A 16,966-nucleotide genomic window follows, 5' to 3' on the forward strand; every position below is an offset into this window, starting at 1 on the left:
GTCTGAGAATTCTTTGTGTGTGTGTGTTACGGGCAGGGCGCCCCTGACGTAGCAACTGGAGTTGCCCGGCGCTGATCCTATACCAGTGGCTCTTCGCTTGCCTTCTGGCAGGGATGCCGGGCCGCCGAGCCAAGCTGTTTAGCAGATGACTCATATGGTTGTAGCCATTTTTGGATTTCTAATTTATTCTGTCTTTTAGGGCGTGTGCGTGTATGTCTCTTCCATCTGGCTGAAGCTGGAAAATACACTGTCCTCTTCCCAGAACAAGGTTCCCCCGGTTAGAAAATAGAAGTTGCTTGCGGGGCAGCTTTGAAAATGTTCTTTCCTCTCTCATCCCTAAATTCTCAAGGACGGACCTTCTCTCCAAGTGCGCTGCCGTCGGGGGGAACCTGCCAGAGCTTCCTCTCTCGCCGGAGGAGCCTGAAACCCCCTTTTTAATCAATGGGAAAATGTACCAGCCCAGCCCCAGATTCCACCTTGACAGTGATCAGCCTAGAAAACGTCTCATGATATTTCACTCCCCCAGCCAAAAAACCTCCTTGTGGTGGGAGTCGGATTTCGCAAGCTTGGTTTAGCTGAATCTTTATTATCCAAAAAACACATGTATCAGAAATGAGGTCACCTTCTCCCATCTTTTGGGACGCATCTGAAACGCTGTTTATCTGCATTACCTTCGTATTGCCCATCTTGTTGTGTCTTTCGCTCTTTACACAACAGAAACAATGCGAAGGAACCACAGGGGCACAGTTAGGTCCCAAATAACCATGTTTACTAAATATACATGAACACGTGAGGCCTAGGGACAGACACACGGCTGGTCTGACTAGTTTCTGGCAGTGTCTACAGCATAGAACCCAGTGAGCGTCACTAGAGGGCTCACAAGCTATTAAAAGGGATACTGCCTTGTTCCTATACACTGCACATTTCACTCAGATCAGCGAGGCGATACTATAAATAGTTCCTTCTGTCATCACCCCTGAAAGAATCGGGGGATATAGGGATTTGGACTGGAGGTCAAGAGATCTGGCACTTGTTCCCAACTCTTCCACGGACTCGCTTTGTGACCTTGGACATCTCTCTTTGCCTCGGTTCCTAGTGTATCGAATGAGAGTAACCTTTCTTTTACACAGCACTTTGGGATCCTCTCATGTAGGGAAAGGCCTCTAGAAGTGTAACTGAGTAGTAGTAAGATCCACATATATGTAACACCCTGTACCGGGAGTTATGAGTGGGGATTGAACTTGCAAACTTCCGTACCTATGCATCAGCTTCTACCTCTAGAGCTAAAGGAGTAACTCAGTCAGCTGCTGGTGTAGTAGGCTCTTATCCTTACTAGCCATTAGAGAGGGCTACAACGTGCTCAGCCAGCCTGTTAAATTTATTGCCAGTATTATTATTCCCTGGGTTCTTTACTTGGTTGCTTAAACACAAACCCTGTTCCTGAATAATGGGGAAGTGGGGCTACACGGGACAGAGGGAGGAGAATGGATGGGGAGCAGATGGGATGCACTTTTTTCTCCATTCGTCTTGTTTACGCTGTTACTCTTGGTAGCCCCTTCCGATTGCGTCAACACTTGTTCGTAACCAGACCTGGTGGTCCTATAGGAAGCGGCTGTGGCAAAGGGGACTCGTACGGGAGACCCCGGGAATACAGTACAGCCCCATGGTTCTCCGAAGGTCTGGGAGGGACAGTGGATAGATACCTTTGCGTATTCAGTGGAGGCAGCTGTGAGTGGAGCCGGCAGCTCCTCCCTCAGTTTATAAAGGTGTGCTGTTTCCTCCAGGCCAGCCGGAACCCCAGATCTCCTCCTGCTGGGGTGCCAGAGTGTCTGCCCCGCCAAACCCAGTCAGTACCGGCCCGTTGGGTAATTGTGATGGTCATTGTCGCTCGTAGCGGGGAGCCGAAACGCAGGGTCCTAAACAGAAACGGTTGACCCGGTAGCCAGCACGCCACCTCAGCTGCCCCGTTGATGTTGTGTAACGCCCGATCCCGCTTGCGTCTCTCCTCCCTCGCGTGCCCCTGCGGCTCACCTAACGGCCGTTTGCCCCCTGCTCTCTTGCAGAAGATGCTGATGAAGCAGCAGGACCGCCTGGAGGAGAGGGAGCAGGACATCGAGGAGCAGCTCTACAAGCTGGAGTCGGACAAGCGGCTGGTCGAGGTAGCTGGTGCTTTTCCCTCCCTCGTGCCCGCGCCCTTCGACCAAGGCAGGGTCTCGCGCGGCAGCAGGGCACGAGCCAGTCCTCCCGCACCGGGGGCTGCCCGGGCATCGCCTTCCGTCCTCGAGGCGGCTGCGGCTCCGTGGTGCTGGGCATGCCGGGGTTAGGGGGACGGAGGTCCAGCCGGCATGGAGTTAACTCTCTGCTCGGGGCCAGGGCAATCACCCCAGAGCAGAGCTGCATTGCTTGAGGATCCAGCAGGGGCCCGATGCTGGTGGGAGGTCTCCCGGAGCTGCTGGACATCCGGATTCATTAGGGGAGTCAGGGCCCAGAATGGACCCCCAAGTGAAGCCGGGGCTAAGCGAGGGTGTGGGGAGCAAAGGGGCTGATGTGGGGCTGCCCTCTCGGGGGAGGAGGGGGCGCCCTGCTCAGACGCTGGGGGGCTGGGATGCAGCCGGGGCTGGGTTTGTCTCTCTGTGCCTCGTTCCTCAGGTGCCAGCCAGGCAGCCCTGGTTGGGGAAGTGGGGGAAAGTCATTTGGTACAAGAGCTTTTCGTTGCGGCTCCACGCAGCCCCTCTGCCTGCCCCCAGCTCCATCAGGCTATTGGGGGTTCTCATTGCTCTCCCCCAGGGCCATGGAAGAGGAAGCGTGGGGGAGCATTGGGAGGTGGGGGAGGGAACTATCTTAATACACTCCAAGCCAAGCGGGGTGCCAATGCCTCCTTGGGCAGGGCAGGAGACCCAGAGGTGTGAGACCCTTATATAGGGACGTCGGGGGGGAAGCGCCGAAATCCACAGGAGAGGGGAGACTTCGGAGACCGAGGTTAATATTTTCCGTCCCCCTCCTCTTTATGGCCCCACGGCATGGCAGGTCACCCCCCTGGGGGGCTCAGGCAGAGCAGGGGGCACGTGGAGCCTTTCAGCTCTAGCTCGCTGGCTCCGGGTGAAACTGACTGGGGGTGTCTCAAGCCGGTGAGCGCGGAGGGATCTGGCCCCTCGGCGGGCAGGCTCGGCTGAGGAACCAAGGCCTGAACAGGCCCTGGAGGCAGCTCCCCTCGCTGGTGGAGTTGGCTGCTCTGGGGCGGAGTTGAGCCCCCATACACCCCCGGCGATCTGCTTGGATCTGGAGGGAATTCACTATCCCAGCAGAGGCCATGCGCCTCCACAGCCGCCCTGGGACCTCTGCGGTTCCCAGGCTGCTCAGCTGCATGGCCAGGGATGGTCCGGCTGGCAGACGGCCCTGGAACTGCTCCTCCACCCATCACGGCCCTTCCCAGGCACGGCAGCGGCAGTGCACCGAGGCCTGCGGCTGCAGGTCACGTTGGCTTCTGGATGGAGTTAGTGCAGGGTGGGGCAGAGGGCAGGGAAAGGCTGTTCTCTGGGTTGTTAGAAGCTAGGCCTGGGTAGGCGACACTGATTAATCCACTGTGATCACTCCTCAGCTCACCCTGCCAATCCCCCCCCCTGCTCCCCCGAGCCAGGAATGGAACCCAGGCATCCTGACCCTCAGGGCCACGCTGTTCCCTCCCGTAAATACCTCCACAGCCCTGAATATCTTGGTCAACGGGCTGAGGCAAAGGCGAAGGGCTGGCCTGTCAAGAGACAGGTGGTGGGGAGCGGCGGGGCAGGCCGGGGATGTTGGCAAAGCACTAGCAGGCCCTGTCCCCGTCCGTCCGTCCCTCCGCGAGGACGGTGGGCGGGCTCTGCAGCGAGCGGGCGTGGCGGGCGCTGACCCTGGGCGCTCTCTCCTCCCCCCCGGCAGGAGAAGGTGAGCCAGCTGAAGGACGAGGTGCGCCTGCAGTACGAGAAGATGCACCAGCTCCTGGACGAGGACCTGCGCAAGACCATGGAGATCCTGGAAAAGGCCCAGGCCAAGTTCTGCAACGAGAACGCGGCCCAGGTGCTGCACCTCAACGAGCGCATGCAGGAGGCCAAGAAGCTGCTCAGCTCCGTCCAGGTCATGTTCGACAAGACCGAGGACATCAACTTCATGAAGGTGCCGAGAGGGGGACCAGCTGGCCATGGGAGGGCAGAGGGGGAGCCCATGGGATAACGGGGCTGGTGGCCGGATTCTAACAGAGTAGGGGAGGGATGGGAGACCTCTTGGGGAAGCAACTACTTTGTCAGGGTCCCTGGCCTGAGCATACCCTCCCCCATCGTGCCCCCAGAACAAAGACACTCGAGTTTAGTGATGGGCTGGGAGCAGAGTAACCTCGTGATTCTCCCACGCCAGCTCTCCCCACTCCGTCGATACCCCCATCTCCCAGCCTGGAAGAGGAGGTAGAGCGCCATAGGGGAGGGGGCTTCTGGGCAGGGGACAAGGCAGGATCGGCTCCTCCCAAGAGTCTAATTTTGGCCCCAGTCTCCCGGTGGCCAGCGTAGCTTTTCCAGCCCACCGGCCCGTTTGTTCGGCTGTGAGCCGGGATGCACCTCCGTCCTTGCTGTGGATTAGCTGGTTTCTCCTGGGGTAGGCTGGCAGTGGTTGGCCCTGCCCGAGTGGATCATCTCTAAACAGAAAAGGGGAACCCTCAGGATCTCCCACCTTCCTGAGCCTGGGTGGGTTTTAGGGCCTCCCACCCAAACCCCGATTGAGCTGGTGCACGAAGCGGCTCGATCCCTCTGCCTCACCTCGCTCCCCGGGTGGATTCCGACTGATCAAGGGGCCCTTCCCGGCCTCGAAGCTGGGGTGGGGGAGTGGCTGGGCCAGTATCTCCCCTCACCCTCCTCTGGTGGTAATCGCCTGCTCGCAGGCCCCAGACAGCTCTGCTCCTTTAAGGCGGATGATCAACCCCTGAGCTCCTGCCGCCTGTGCTGGCTTCCTTAGGAAAGAGGCTTTAAAGGAAGCCGTTCATCCCTGGAGAGCCTCCTCCTGAACTGTAACACCGGCGCCAGGTGACTCTGTCCCATCCCAGCCCCCGGCGGGTGACTTATCCGCATCTCACGCCCCCTGCGGCAATTTGGCATGATCTCTGCTCAGGAGAGAGCCAGGCCTGGTGCGTGTGGGGCACGGGGGCTGCAGGTCCTGGGAGAGGTGCATCGGGACACAGCAGCCACTGACCAGGGTTTCTCCTTTCCCTTGTAGAATACCAAGTCCGTGAAAATCTTAATGGACAGGTAAGAAGCCAGTCTCTGGGCAACTCATGTTCTCAAGCAAGGGTGGGATTGGAGGCGTCGTCAGGCTGTGTTGCAGGGCTACGGAGCGTGGCTTAGACACAGGGCTAGGCCTCGCGCGATCTGGCTTCTAGGCCCGTCTCTCACTGAGTGATGTTGGGCAAGTCACTTCCCTGCCTTGTGCCTCAGTTTCCCTCCTCTGAAAAATGGAGCTAAGAATGTACCCCCCGGGGGTTTGGGAGGTTTGAGTCGTTGCCATGTGTAGAGTGCTTTGAGATCTTCAGAGGAGAAGCGCTGTAGAAGTAGAAAGCGTGGTGGTTGTATGAGCCGTTATCTGGGGTGAGGAGGAAGGTGGGGAGAAAAGTCACACGCTCTCCCAGAAGAGTGAGCCCTCATCAGAAGGGACCGAGTGCAAGACGTGGCCCTGTTAGCTCAGTGGATCCATCCCTGGGCCTAATGACCGGCACTGCGAGGACTCGCGGTCGCCACCCCTGCAGGGTGCACCTCTTGGTCTCTCCAGCATGGTCCTCGCCTGCTTGCTGGCTGCAGAGACGCACGCAGGGCACCCCGAGGAAGTCCATGCCCTAGTTGTGACATGGCCAGGCCTGGGAAGAGCCCTAACAGATACATTCGCCTCCTGCCCAAGGGCAGCTCCAAGGAGAGCCACGGACTGATTTGGGAGGAGAGATTAAAAGAGCTGGGAATGGGGGGCCGTGATCACAGGGCATAAGACCCCCCAGAAGGGAGGGGGCCACTGTCGGATGGTACCCGGGATCTGACTGGGGCTAATGGGCTGAATGGAAAGGAAACGCAGGCTGGATATCAGGAGCGACTTCTTGCCTGTGCCATGTCCGGCTACGGGGGCGTCTCCTAAGGGAAATAGCGCATGGGGGTTGGGGGAGTCGCACCACGGGGCCCTTTTAAAACTAGGCTGGCCAAAGCCCCGGGAAATGGCGCCCAGGAGAGGGACTGGCTGATGTAAAGGCCTTTCCGTCCCTGGCCGAAGCGGAGCTAATTGCAGATGTTCCGCAGCTGTCAGCCTCTGGGAAAGGCTTGGGGAGAGATGGGAGCCGGGCAGAGCGTGGGGGGGGTGAGGGGAGAGGAGGGGAAGCTCGACGCTTTTAACGAGTCCTTTTGCTTTCCTTGCCGGTTCCTAAAGGACCCAGAACTGCACGGGCGGCAGCCTGCCGCCTCCCAAGATCGGCCACCTCAACTCCAAGCTCTTCCTGAACGAGATCGCCAAGAAGGAGAAGCAGCTGAGGAAGCTGCTGGAAGGTGAGGCGTCCCTCTGAACCATTGGCCTTGTCACGCAGCGCTCTGCGCCCTGAGATCGAGATGCCGGTGGCATCCGGGGAGAGAGGAAGCCGGATCTTCCCTCCCCCCCACCCCACCACGGTGTCATAGCTCTGAGGTCAGCAGCATTAGCCCAGGGCTGGAGTCGATCCGCTCTTTGCAGCATGGTGCTGACAGACCATCGCTCTGCATGTCCAGGGTTACCAAAGGAAACAGGGCAGCTCCCCAGGCTAAAAATGTGCAGGGGATTGAATGCACCGGTGCTTGTGCGTTAATTGCATGAGGGTTTAAATCAGCCCAGAACCCCCTCGTGACCTCTGATCTCTGCGTCGCTGCAGTAAAGCCACAGGATCTCCAGTGGCTTTGCTCCGGATTGATGCCGGTGTGACCATGATCAGGGTCCGGCCCTTTGTGCGTGAAGGGGGTTTACATGCAGGAAACGGCCCTCTGTATTTTGTGTGTGTCTGCAAGGACGGCAGACCCATCAGGAAACATCCCCTGCCGCTCTGCTGCCCTTCCCTGGGTCTGCTGCAGCCACCAAGCAACTTGCAGAACTAGCCTCCAGCGCAGGTTGTCCGGGGACTATGATCTGGATCACCGGGATGAGAGAGTTCTGGTTTCAGCAATCACTGAGGATCCCAGGGCCCTTTTCCCAGGACAGGTGATCGCGCCGGTGCTCTGGCCCGGTTGGAGAACTGCCTTCTGCCTCCCTACATGCCATTTCCATTGGTTATGGCGTCGTTTGTTGTGTACATACAGTGCCATGGGCACGTCTGGGGCTTCACCCGGCCCAAGAATCTTCCAGGCTAACGTCGAGTTAACCCAGCCCGGAGGACAATGAACAGGGTCTGGCGGGAGGGCATGGGGGAGGATGGAGGATTGGGCAGTGGTGGTAAGAGCTGCTCACGGGCGACTTCCTGTCCTGAAATGCTGTGCACGGCTGCTGGCTGTACCAGCTTCCCCGGGCGCCCCCCTGACGGCCGAGCAGGTTTAGAAATCAAAAGAGGCAGCACAACTCCGTGCCAGGGGCCCACGCACAACTGCTGTGCAAGCGCCCGGGTGAATTTCAGGTTTGCTTTCTGCAAACGTTCGTGCCAGTAAAATGCACTGTCTCTTGAAGGCTGCTCAGCAGCCAATACGAAGGGACTGGAGTGAATTCTTTGAACTAGATGCTAGTCTTTTTAATTACTCTCCCGGCTCTCCCAAAGTAGTGACAGAAAATGGCTATGCAGGCAGGTGACTTTCCCACCCTGTTCCAATCACAGAACACACACCGGATCTGGGCTAAATTTACCTCTGTCTGTCTCTGGTTCCCATCACCATGGTATCTGGGCACCTTCCTGCCATTTGCCTTTAGCATTAACTTAAATAACAACAAAAGAAACCTCAACTGGCTGTCCTTAGAGTTTGTCCCTGCAGGACCCCTTTAGCCCTGTCCTGAGTTCCCTTTGTCTCCTTTCATAGCCCTGGGTTGGAGCTAATAGGGCCCACCTGGTCTGGCTGCCGAGGTGAGTCAGCAGACATAACTCTGCCTATCTGTTAGCAAGAGGCCTGCAGGTCTGCGCGGGCAGCTAGAACTTGGCGCCCTGTTACAAGGTAGAAATCTGAGTCTGATTCTTCTCCTGCAGATGGCCCTGGAATCAATGGTGTTACTCTGAATGTCTGCGGTTGTGCCCCTTTAGGTAAAGAGGAGGCAGAAATCCTCTCTAACGGATGTAGATGGGATTCTGTATTGGAGCTGCCGGACACAGACAAACCCCATGGCTTCCTCTAGTTCCCAGGATAATTAACAGCCCGTGGTGGCTAGCATTGCCACCAGGCAGGGGCTCCTGAAATCATGGCCTGGGACTGCAGAGTGTGCTTCACACGCTGGGGTGACTGAGCTAGCCACAGATCTGGCTTCTCCAGGCTCTGTGGTTCTTGCCTGCCCTCCCCCACTGCCTCCTCTTGCTCCTAGGCCCTGCCAAATGGCTGCACTACTAATGCAGAGCGTCCCTAGCCAGCGGCTGCTCGGCAAGGAGGGTGAGGTCATGTTTGGCTGGTGTACGGAGCCCTGCATTTCCAAGAGACCCAGCCGGGGTTCGCCTTGTACGCTGGCCGACATCAATGCAGCTCCGGTGCTGGGAACGGGCTTCGGGAGGGCTGGAACCAGACCATGGCCCTGTAATTACAGCTTCGACCCCGGCTCTGAAACCAGCTTCCAGCTCCTCCTTCCCTGTGGGCCATCGCCTCGGTGCAGGGGGCAAATTCCATCCCTTCTCTTTGGATGGTTGCCCGAGGGTGCGGACTCCAGCTCCCTCCCTCTGGACGAGTGCGGTGATTGGTGGGTCCGATTCCAGTGCCCGCCCTCTCTGAAGCATGGCAGCGACGCCTCAGGCAGGGCTGCAGTCTGCAGGGAGAAGGGACAGCGGGAACGTCAGCGCCTGCCTCTCGGATCATTTCTGCAGCCCCCCCCTGTTCGCTGGACTCTTGGCTGCTTCCCAGATTGGGCCACCGCGGTCTGCGCAGGATGGAGAGCTCCTGCCCGCAGGGAGGGACTGGTACCGATAGGAGTCCGCAGGTCCTAGTGGGCTGGCCCAGGAGAGCAGATGGGGTGGGGGTTGCCTCTTCCCACTAGCTTCGGGTGGGAGACAGGATGGCCTGGTAGGTCTCCCCCAAAGGCCTTGATGCTTTATTGGTCCCAGCCTCAATTTTGCCTAGACTGCTGGGAACGGGAGGTCCCAATCTAGCTGGATTGGCTCATCCTTCCGAAGCCAAGTTCTTGACAGTGTCTTGGTTGGGTGAGACCTGCAAATCCAAGGCTCAGCATGGGCAACAGCTAAGATCCTCTGGAGTGTTTCCTGGAAGCTGCAGTTTGCCCACGTGTCCTGGGCCAAAATCTCCTCTCTGCTTTGTTGCTGAATGTTAACTGATCTGCCTGGCCGCTTGCCTCCACCCCAGAAGCAGTTGCATGCCAGTGGTGCCGTGTGTAAAGCATCACCCACTGGCGATGGGCCAGGCTAGAATTGGTTGGGAGACCACCAAGGGCTATTAGATGCTGCCAGAAGAGCTAATTGTGATTCAGTAGGGGGTGCTCTCTCTTCCAAGTCAGTACTGCACCAATGCCCTAGGAGGCGCTGTGCCCCCTTCCCCACAGCTACAGCCCCGCCCTGCCTCCTCCCACCCCTGCTCGTCCCCCTCCTCCTCAGCGCCTCCTGCCTGCTGCTGAACAGCTGATTGGCGGCGGGTGGGAGGCACTGGGGGGAGGGGGAGGAGCCAATCAGTGGGGCCCCCCAAACAGCTGATTGGCGGCAGGTGGGAGGTGCTGAGGGGGAGGAGCTGATCAGCAGGGCCTGCCAAACAGGTGATTGGTGGGTGGCTGGTGTGTGCTGAGCACCCACTTTTTTTTTTTTTTTTATCTTGGATGCTCCAGCCACGGAGTTGGCGCCTCTGGTCTTGTTGTTTCTCTGAGCTGTTGTTAGTTTTCCCCTCTGGCTCCTGAATTCCAGCGGTGGTTTCTGATCTGGCTGTTTGTCTTTTCTCTCTCCCCATCCAGGTCCATTCAGCACCCCGGTCCCATTCCTACAGAGCATCCCCATGTACCCGTGCCCTAGCGTCAGCAACTCCGGAGCGGAGAAACGCAAGCACTCCGCGGCCTTCCCCGAAGGCAGCTTTCTAGAGCCATCGTCCGGGACTGTGGCTAGCCAGTATATGAGCCAGGGGGCTTCCGCTGGCGAGGGCCAGTCCGCACAACCCATGGTGCCTTGTAGCTCCACGCAGCACATTGTCGGACTGCCCAGTGGCCCGCAGCCAGTCCACTCTGGTTCGGTCTTCAACCCGTCTCACTATCCCAATAGCACGTCATCTCAGCAGTCTGTGCTATCCCAGTACGGCGGACGCAAAATCCTGGTGTGCTCAGTGGATAACTGTTACTGTTCCTCGGTGTCCAATCACAGCGGGCACCAGCCGTACCCCAGGTCGGGTCACTTCCCCTGGACAGTCTCTTCGCAGGAGTACTCCCACCCGCTTCCCCCTGCTCCGGCTGTACCTCAGTCGCTTCCCGGACTTGCCGTGAGGGAATGGATTGACGCATCCCAGCAGCACGGGCGGCAGGATTTCTATAGAGTCTACGGCCAGCCTTCCACCAAACACTACGTCACCAGTTAACCATCAGACTCCCCACAGAGTGTTGTTAATTACACAGTCGGAGATAAAAATCCAGTTTTCTTGCTTTCTTTTTAAATCGCACCCAATTTTCTTCCTTCCCACCTCTGCGGAATTTGGGAGGCTCTTTTCTCTCATCTCTCTCTTTTTTTAATATTGGTTTTTAATTTAATTTTTTCAAAATTCCTCCCTTCGCTGGAAAAAGATGAGGACGAAATTAACGAGAAGAAATGAATGAGGTTTTTCAATCAGACACCTGGTTTCGAATTTCACACGTACTTACTACTTTTTCTGGTTTGGAAAACTTAGAGGGATGGTGGCTCCTTTTCTGTTTCAGTGTCTGTGGGTCCTTTTTGGTTTGGTTATTTTTTATTTTTTCCTTCTCTTAAAAAAAAAAAAATTCTATCATTGATTCAGTAAGAAACGATACTTGTAGATTTTTGGGTTTGTTTTTTTTTAAAACAAGACTTATCTTTTTTTTGTGTGTGTGTGGAAAGGCCACTTATCATGCATCCTGGCATTTTTTTTTCCTTTCGGAGATTTGTAAATACACAATGGCAGGAGATTTAATGCACAAACAAACAAAAACAACAAAAAAAAGGGAAAAGAAACTTTAAAAAAAAAAAAAAAAAAGAAAAAAAAAAAAAAAATTTTTCTTTTTTATTTTCGGGGGGGGAAGCGTCGCCAAGTTGCACACGCCCCTTCCCGTGTATCGCTGATGCAACTTCCTGTAACAAGCACTTTGTATAAAAAAAAAAAAAGGGGCCTTCCCCCCTAAGGCCCCAGGTCTTTTTCCGTCACCCCCTCCCCCCCCCCCCCCCCCCCCCCCCCCCGCCCCCAGGGAACAGGGACCCGTCTCTGCTCCAAAAGAAGGCTGTGACTTCATTTTAAAAATAGGCTATTCTCCGGTTTGGTGGGTTTGTCTCTTTCATTCAGGTGTTGGAAATGACCTAAATGAGCAGTGCCCGGGTTGGGGGAACACATGCAGGCTTTGGGCCGCTCCCGCTGATGTAAATCTGGAAGAACCCTTTTAAAATCAAGGGGCCCGATTCTGGTCTCGTGTCAGGCCCGATTCTGCGGCGGCTCAGTGCCTTGGATCGTTGCGGTTGGCCTGCTTCTCCGTTGCTTTGCACGCTTTACCCAATTCTCCTTTCATCTTACTCCAGTTTTGCCGTGGTGTCAATCCATTGACTGGAGCTGAGTCACTCTTCATTTGTGCTGGAGGGAGCGGTGATTCAGCCCCCTTGCGTCGGCCTTTTGCTCCTAATTCAGCAGAACACTTGAACGCATGCTTAAGTCCTGTTGATGTGACTTCCTTTGGGTGCTGAATGGGTGCCGTCCCTTGTTCTGATCTGGTCGCGTTTCACATTCACTCTGGGAGGAGTACGTGACCACGCCTGGCAGAGCAGTGAGGGCAGCCCTTTGACTTCAGTGGGGCTACACCCAGTCATAGGGGCTACTCCAGGTAATAAGTGCGTGTGGAACCAGGCCCTCATGCTGGTTCTACCCAGTGACGTAAAGTGTAATTACTCCTGATTCTCGCTGACGGAGCGTGAGATCCGAATCAGACCCATTTTCTTGTCAATATAACCCAGTCCCCCGGGGTGCTGTGTGAGAGCCGTAATTGGGCTGTAACGTTCTAAAAGCTGTGACCAAGCAAGGTTTCTTGGGGGATGGGGACAGGACAGAGATTGCCGTCCCGAGGAACTAGAGTGAAATCTTGTTGGCTACAGTGTATGTAAGGATCTGCCTGCCTTTATCACGTAGCAGTGAACCCCTTATGGATACAGTTCAGAGCCGCCCCGGAGAGATTTAGGTCCCAGGGATGGGTGGGCGTTTCACGTCTCTGCTTTTTATAGCGTAGCCCGTACTTAGGCCAGCCGACCTGGAAGCTGTGGGGGCAGAACAGGGGGAGCCGTTCAAACGAGCTCTAATTCAAGTTGACTTCCACAAACCACCGAACTCCCCCGTTGTGCTGCGGAAGCAAGGTGGGAGGTGCAGCCGGTGAAATCCGGCTCGGCTCTGAGCTGGTGCCTGTGGGTTTAGCGCCGTTGACTTCGCTCTTGACTTACACGGGCGTTAGTGGCAACTGGCCTGGCCCGCTCGGGACACCAGACTCCTTCCTGGAGGGACGTTTTCGTTGAGCTCGGCCGATGTTTTGGCTTCAGACACCAGTGAGTGGGAGGGAGGCTCTGAGGTCCAGGAACATTTGTGGTTCCTGAACTGGTGACAGCTTCCCACGTTAGCCAGCGGAGGGCTGTGGGCTGGTAGTCTAGGCTAGCACTGCAGAACCCAGGGTCTGGGCATTGGCTGCTGTGGCGCAAACAGAACCAGAGTCAACGCCTGGGTGTGTTTGGACCTGGAGTTCCCATTTGGGCCCCTCTTTGATCCACGCTGCCTGTGCATGGCCCTCAATCCGTGCCGTCTCCTGGCTGGTCACAAACGGTATCGGGACAGGAACTGCAGCTGCGGCCTTTTCTTCCTGACCTGCCGTGTGCAAACGTGACGCACTGCTGCTTCTCCCCACTGGCTACCGACAGGCGCATGGGGTGCAGAAAGATCCTCACGCAGGGGCTGCGTAGGCATGAGTGTGCCAACGGAGCAGGGGGCCAGGGCAAGACGTTGTACAAAGGGATCAGATCCCACTGGGGTTTGCGTTCTTCTCTTCCCCGTTGCATTTGAACATGTAGACATGGAATAAAGGTATTTTCTGTCCCCCCTCGTTCAGCATGTCCCTTCCTCTGGTTCTATCCTCCCCCCAGCCTGGCCCTTTCTCCTTTCCCTCTGGTTCCCAAGAGGCCAAAGTTCGCAGGCTGGCGTGGCTTAGTGGAGGACTGGCGCTCGCAGAGGGCTGGGGCCTGCTCCCATGCTCCTACAGAAGTAATTCTGTCTATTACAGCAGCACCGAGAGGCCCGGTTGTGTTAGGTGCTGTACAGACCCTTAGTGAGAATCAGCCCCTGCCCGGAAGAACTCGTATCCCAAATACACAAGAAGGGTGGAAAGGGAACCGATTTGCCCAAGGGCACCGGCAGAGCCAGGGATGGAACCCAGATCTCCGGAGTCCCAGCCGCTTGCATTATCCACTGGACCCAATGGCTAAACTCTCAGTGTCTGTCTATGCTGCAATAAAGGACCCAGGGGACTGGGTCTCAGAGCCTGGGATCCAGCCGAGTCTGTTGACCCAGGCTCGGAGACCCAGGGCCGTGTAGACGTACCCTCGTTGGCTTTGACGAGAGACCGATCGCGCCACTGGGTTCTCCCGGGATGTCCCAGCGGGCCGCGGCGCAGCTCCCCCCTCCGCAGAACGGGGTTTGGGAGTGGAAGCAGTTCCTCTCTCTCACGCAGTGCGAAATGCAGCGGTCGTTCCTCATTTCGGCCCCGCTCCAGCGAAACACTTATATATGGAACAAAGCGACCGTCTCTGCCCCCAAAGAGATCCCAGGGGAAGGGCTTTGCTCAACAGGGAATACAGCTTGTCTGAATCCGCTACGGAGGGTCCAGTCCTTGCTTTACTCAGCTCAGCATGTCTGTTTACACCGGAGGGGCAAGCGGGATGGAGGCACGGAAAGAGAAGCCTTTACTTTCCCCCACCACGCGGAGCTGTTGTACTGGGAAGGGGGAAGGGAGGACACCTCAATTGCTGTTTCATTCGTCTCAGGTTGGAGCAGGAATTAGTCCTATTGTGCAGGGAAGGCTTGTCCTTGTTGCTGTTTGAAGCCAGCTGGGACTTGAGCCTTTGGCTTTGATGGCAGCAGGGCCTCGCCCTAGATTTCCTCCCTCTTCCCCGCCCCATTATGTCATTGATGTGTCCTCCCCCACCTTCCTTTCCTCCAACATCTGTCCCTCATGTGTTGAGCGCGTCTCCGGCTCTGGGCTGAGACGCCCGTGCAATGGCACGGTCCCATATGGACCAGAAGGCGCCCGGCTGCAGGCAGTTTGCTGCTGGCAGCTGCAAAGTGTTTCTGTCATGCAACCTGCCCCATCCGGCTGGTGTCCTCGGCAAGCGTTTATTGCCAGCCTGTGGGTTAGGGACGCATCATGATACCTCTTGGAAGCCTCATCAGCCAGGCTGAACAGGGCGTGGGTCCAAAACTCGTGGGGGGGTTTAAAGGAGCAGCTTCGCATCCCTCACTAACCAAATAGCTAATGCGAGGAAACTAAAATGCGAGTTTGTATTGCAGTACGTTGCCCAGTGTGTCTGGGCTCTGCTGCCCTCTGCTGGCTGCAATCAGCCCTGCTGAGCTCTGTGTCATAGGCCCTGTACTGAAAACTGCTCATGGGAGTTCTCTTTTAGCACAACCTGTACAGCCCTGTGCTTTTGGAGGAGAGATTTTTCCCTGACATTCTGGGTGATCGTGGGGTACCGCACAGAGACCCCCAGGACGTTCTAAGCCACTGTGGATTTGCTACAGGAGCATTCTTCCCATTTTACAGGTGAAGAAATTGAGGCACAGAGATTGTGACCTGCCCTGGCCTTTGACTCCCTAGGTGACCTCAGCCAAGGAATTTCACCTCTCGGCCTCAGTTTCTCTTTTGATAAAATATGTCTTTTTTTCCTCCTCTCTCTTTTTTGCAGCAGGTCACAAGTTTCTTTAAAGTCCGTATGCAGAGAACTATAGAGAGGTGGGGTTTGTTGCGGGGGGTGGGTGGGGTGGTTGATCTGTGATGGTTCTTTACAAAGGCGATGTCAGGCATCCAGGAGCGGTAATAGTCTAGAGATCTGTCTCGGAGAGAGTCATTTTTTGAAGTGGGAAAAGGCGCAGCGGGGAACCCTACTAACAGGTTAAATAGACACAGCCAATTAAAAACGATATTGTCTATCACTCCTTCCTTTCGCTAGTAATGACAGCGGCGAGTGTCAAAATCGAATCCCGGCAGCGCTGCTGTTTACTTTCCCTTTTGCACTTGGACCGCGGGTCTGTCTCCCCGAGTCCTGTGTTGTCGCGTGTTAATGAACATGATTGAATATGCTTGTGTACAATCAAGCTCCGCCAGTGGGAAGTTGAAGCTAGATCAATTCAAACTGGAAATAAGGTGTCAGACGAGATGGTTATAATGGACCCTTCTGGCCATTAAAATCTACGCACCAAACATTTCTGCCCAGCCGTGGGGACAAGCTGGGGTTAAGCACATCTAGTAACAAAGGGTTGTGTCCTGTCTACACTAGAATTTATTGACATGCCAATATGTGTTAATACACAGCTAAAAACTGACAGGTAGCCAGACCTAGCCTTGGCAGGTCAGTTTAGTATTAGATTTTTGTACAATTTCTTTCTTTCAAAAAGATCCAAAATCTGTATTTTTGTGCCAGGCAATGTTTCACTAGAGAGGGGTTCTTTACCCCTCTGCCTGTGCCTTTGTTTCCTGGCAGGCTGGGTAAGATGGTCCCACTTCGGTTCTCTTTGCGCTGCCCGAGCAATCAGAGTTTGGTAACCACTTGTGACCAACTCATCTGCCCTGGTTACCACAGCTGCTTTTTCCACCAGCCATGCTGCCTGGGTTTGTCCTGGCAGTCTGGGAACACCTGGGCAGCTCTCCCATCCTGCAGGGCACCGAATGCCATGGGGGTGTGCAGTGCCGGGTGGAGCAGTGCCCCCTGGGACACCTTAGCTCACAGAGAGCTGGATGGACGGACACCCCTGGCCTCCCCGTCATAGACAGGTGGTTGGGGGGCACCTCCCTACAGCGGTATGACTCCAGGAAGACCGCCATGTGGCAGTCCTGGGCACAGCTAGGTGGTGGTTCGTAGTCGCCCTGTTGGGAAGCAAAGCATGGCTGCAGCACCCGCGTGGCTGCAGCACCCACGTCTCCCAAGGGATCACAGACCCGGTGAAAAGCTGGAGTGCAGACAGGGCCTGGGGGGGGGGGGGAAGGAGTGGAAATCCAAACTGGGTGTGAGGCGGATCTAGGGGCGTCCTTGCATCAGCCGTCTCCAAGGCGCCCGTCCGGGCTACATAGGGACTGACGGATGCGTTCGTCTGACAGCTCCCACTACCCCAGTTCAGTGCATCTATGTGACAGTATTTATCCCCACACAACAGGGTCTGCGCAAGCCTCCTCCGCCCACAGCCATGGCCCCATCAGTGCTGTCTGTGCTGTGCTATCCCATCCCATCCTGCTGTGGGCGGTGAGGTTACAGGTGCCTCTCACCCGCCGCAATGCTTTCGGGGCCATCCTCTCGCGCTGGGAGGAAAGACTTAGCTGATCACACAGCTACGCCTGGAAAGGACAGACACAACGGGACAGAAGCTGGTTAGTGATC

General features: G+C 56.2%; 1 protein-coding gene across 1 annotated transcript in view; it reads left to right on the forward strand.

Annotated features, from left to right (window-relative positions):
• The window catches only part of TRIM8 (tripartite motif containing 8), a 52,939-nt gene extending 41,471 nt beyond the window's left edge, over positions 1-11,468 (forward strand). The window contains exons 2-6 of the mRNA XM_024213629.3: positions 2,064-2,159; positions 3,919-4,152; positions 5,239-5,270; positions 6,427-6,542; positions 10,096-11,468. Of these exons, the coding sequence (XP_024069397.1) occupies positions 2,064-2,159; positions 3,919-4,152; positions 5,239-5,270; positions 6,427-6,542; positions 10,096-10,706 (1,089 nt within the window). The 3' untranslated portion in view covers positions 10,707-11,468. The remainder of the gene's footprint in view (positions 1-2,063; positions 2,160-3,918; positions 4,153-5,238; positions 5,271-6,426; positions 6,543-10,095) is intronic.
• Positions 11,469-16,966: the final 5,498 nt, after the last annotated feature.

The sequence above is a fragment of the Terrapene carolina genome, unplaced genomic scaffold, assembly GCF_002925995.2.
Source record: "Terrapene carolina triunguis isolate 2854851 unplaced genomic scaffold, T_m_triunguis-2.0 Scaffold95, whole genome shotgun sequence".
Taxonomy (NCBI): domain Eukaryota; kingdom Metazoa; phylum Chordata; order Testudines; family Emydidae; genus Terrapene; species Terrapene triunguis.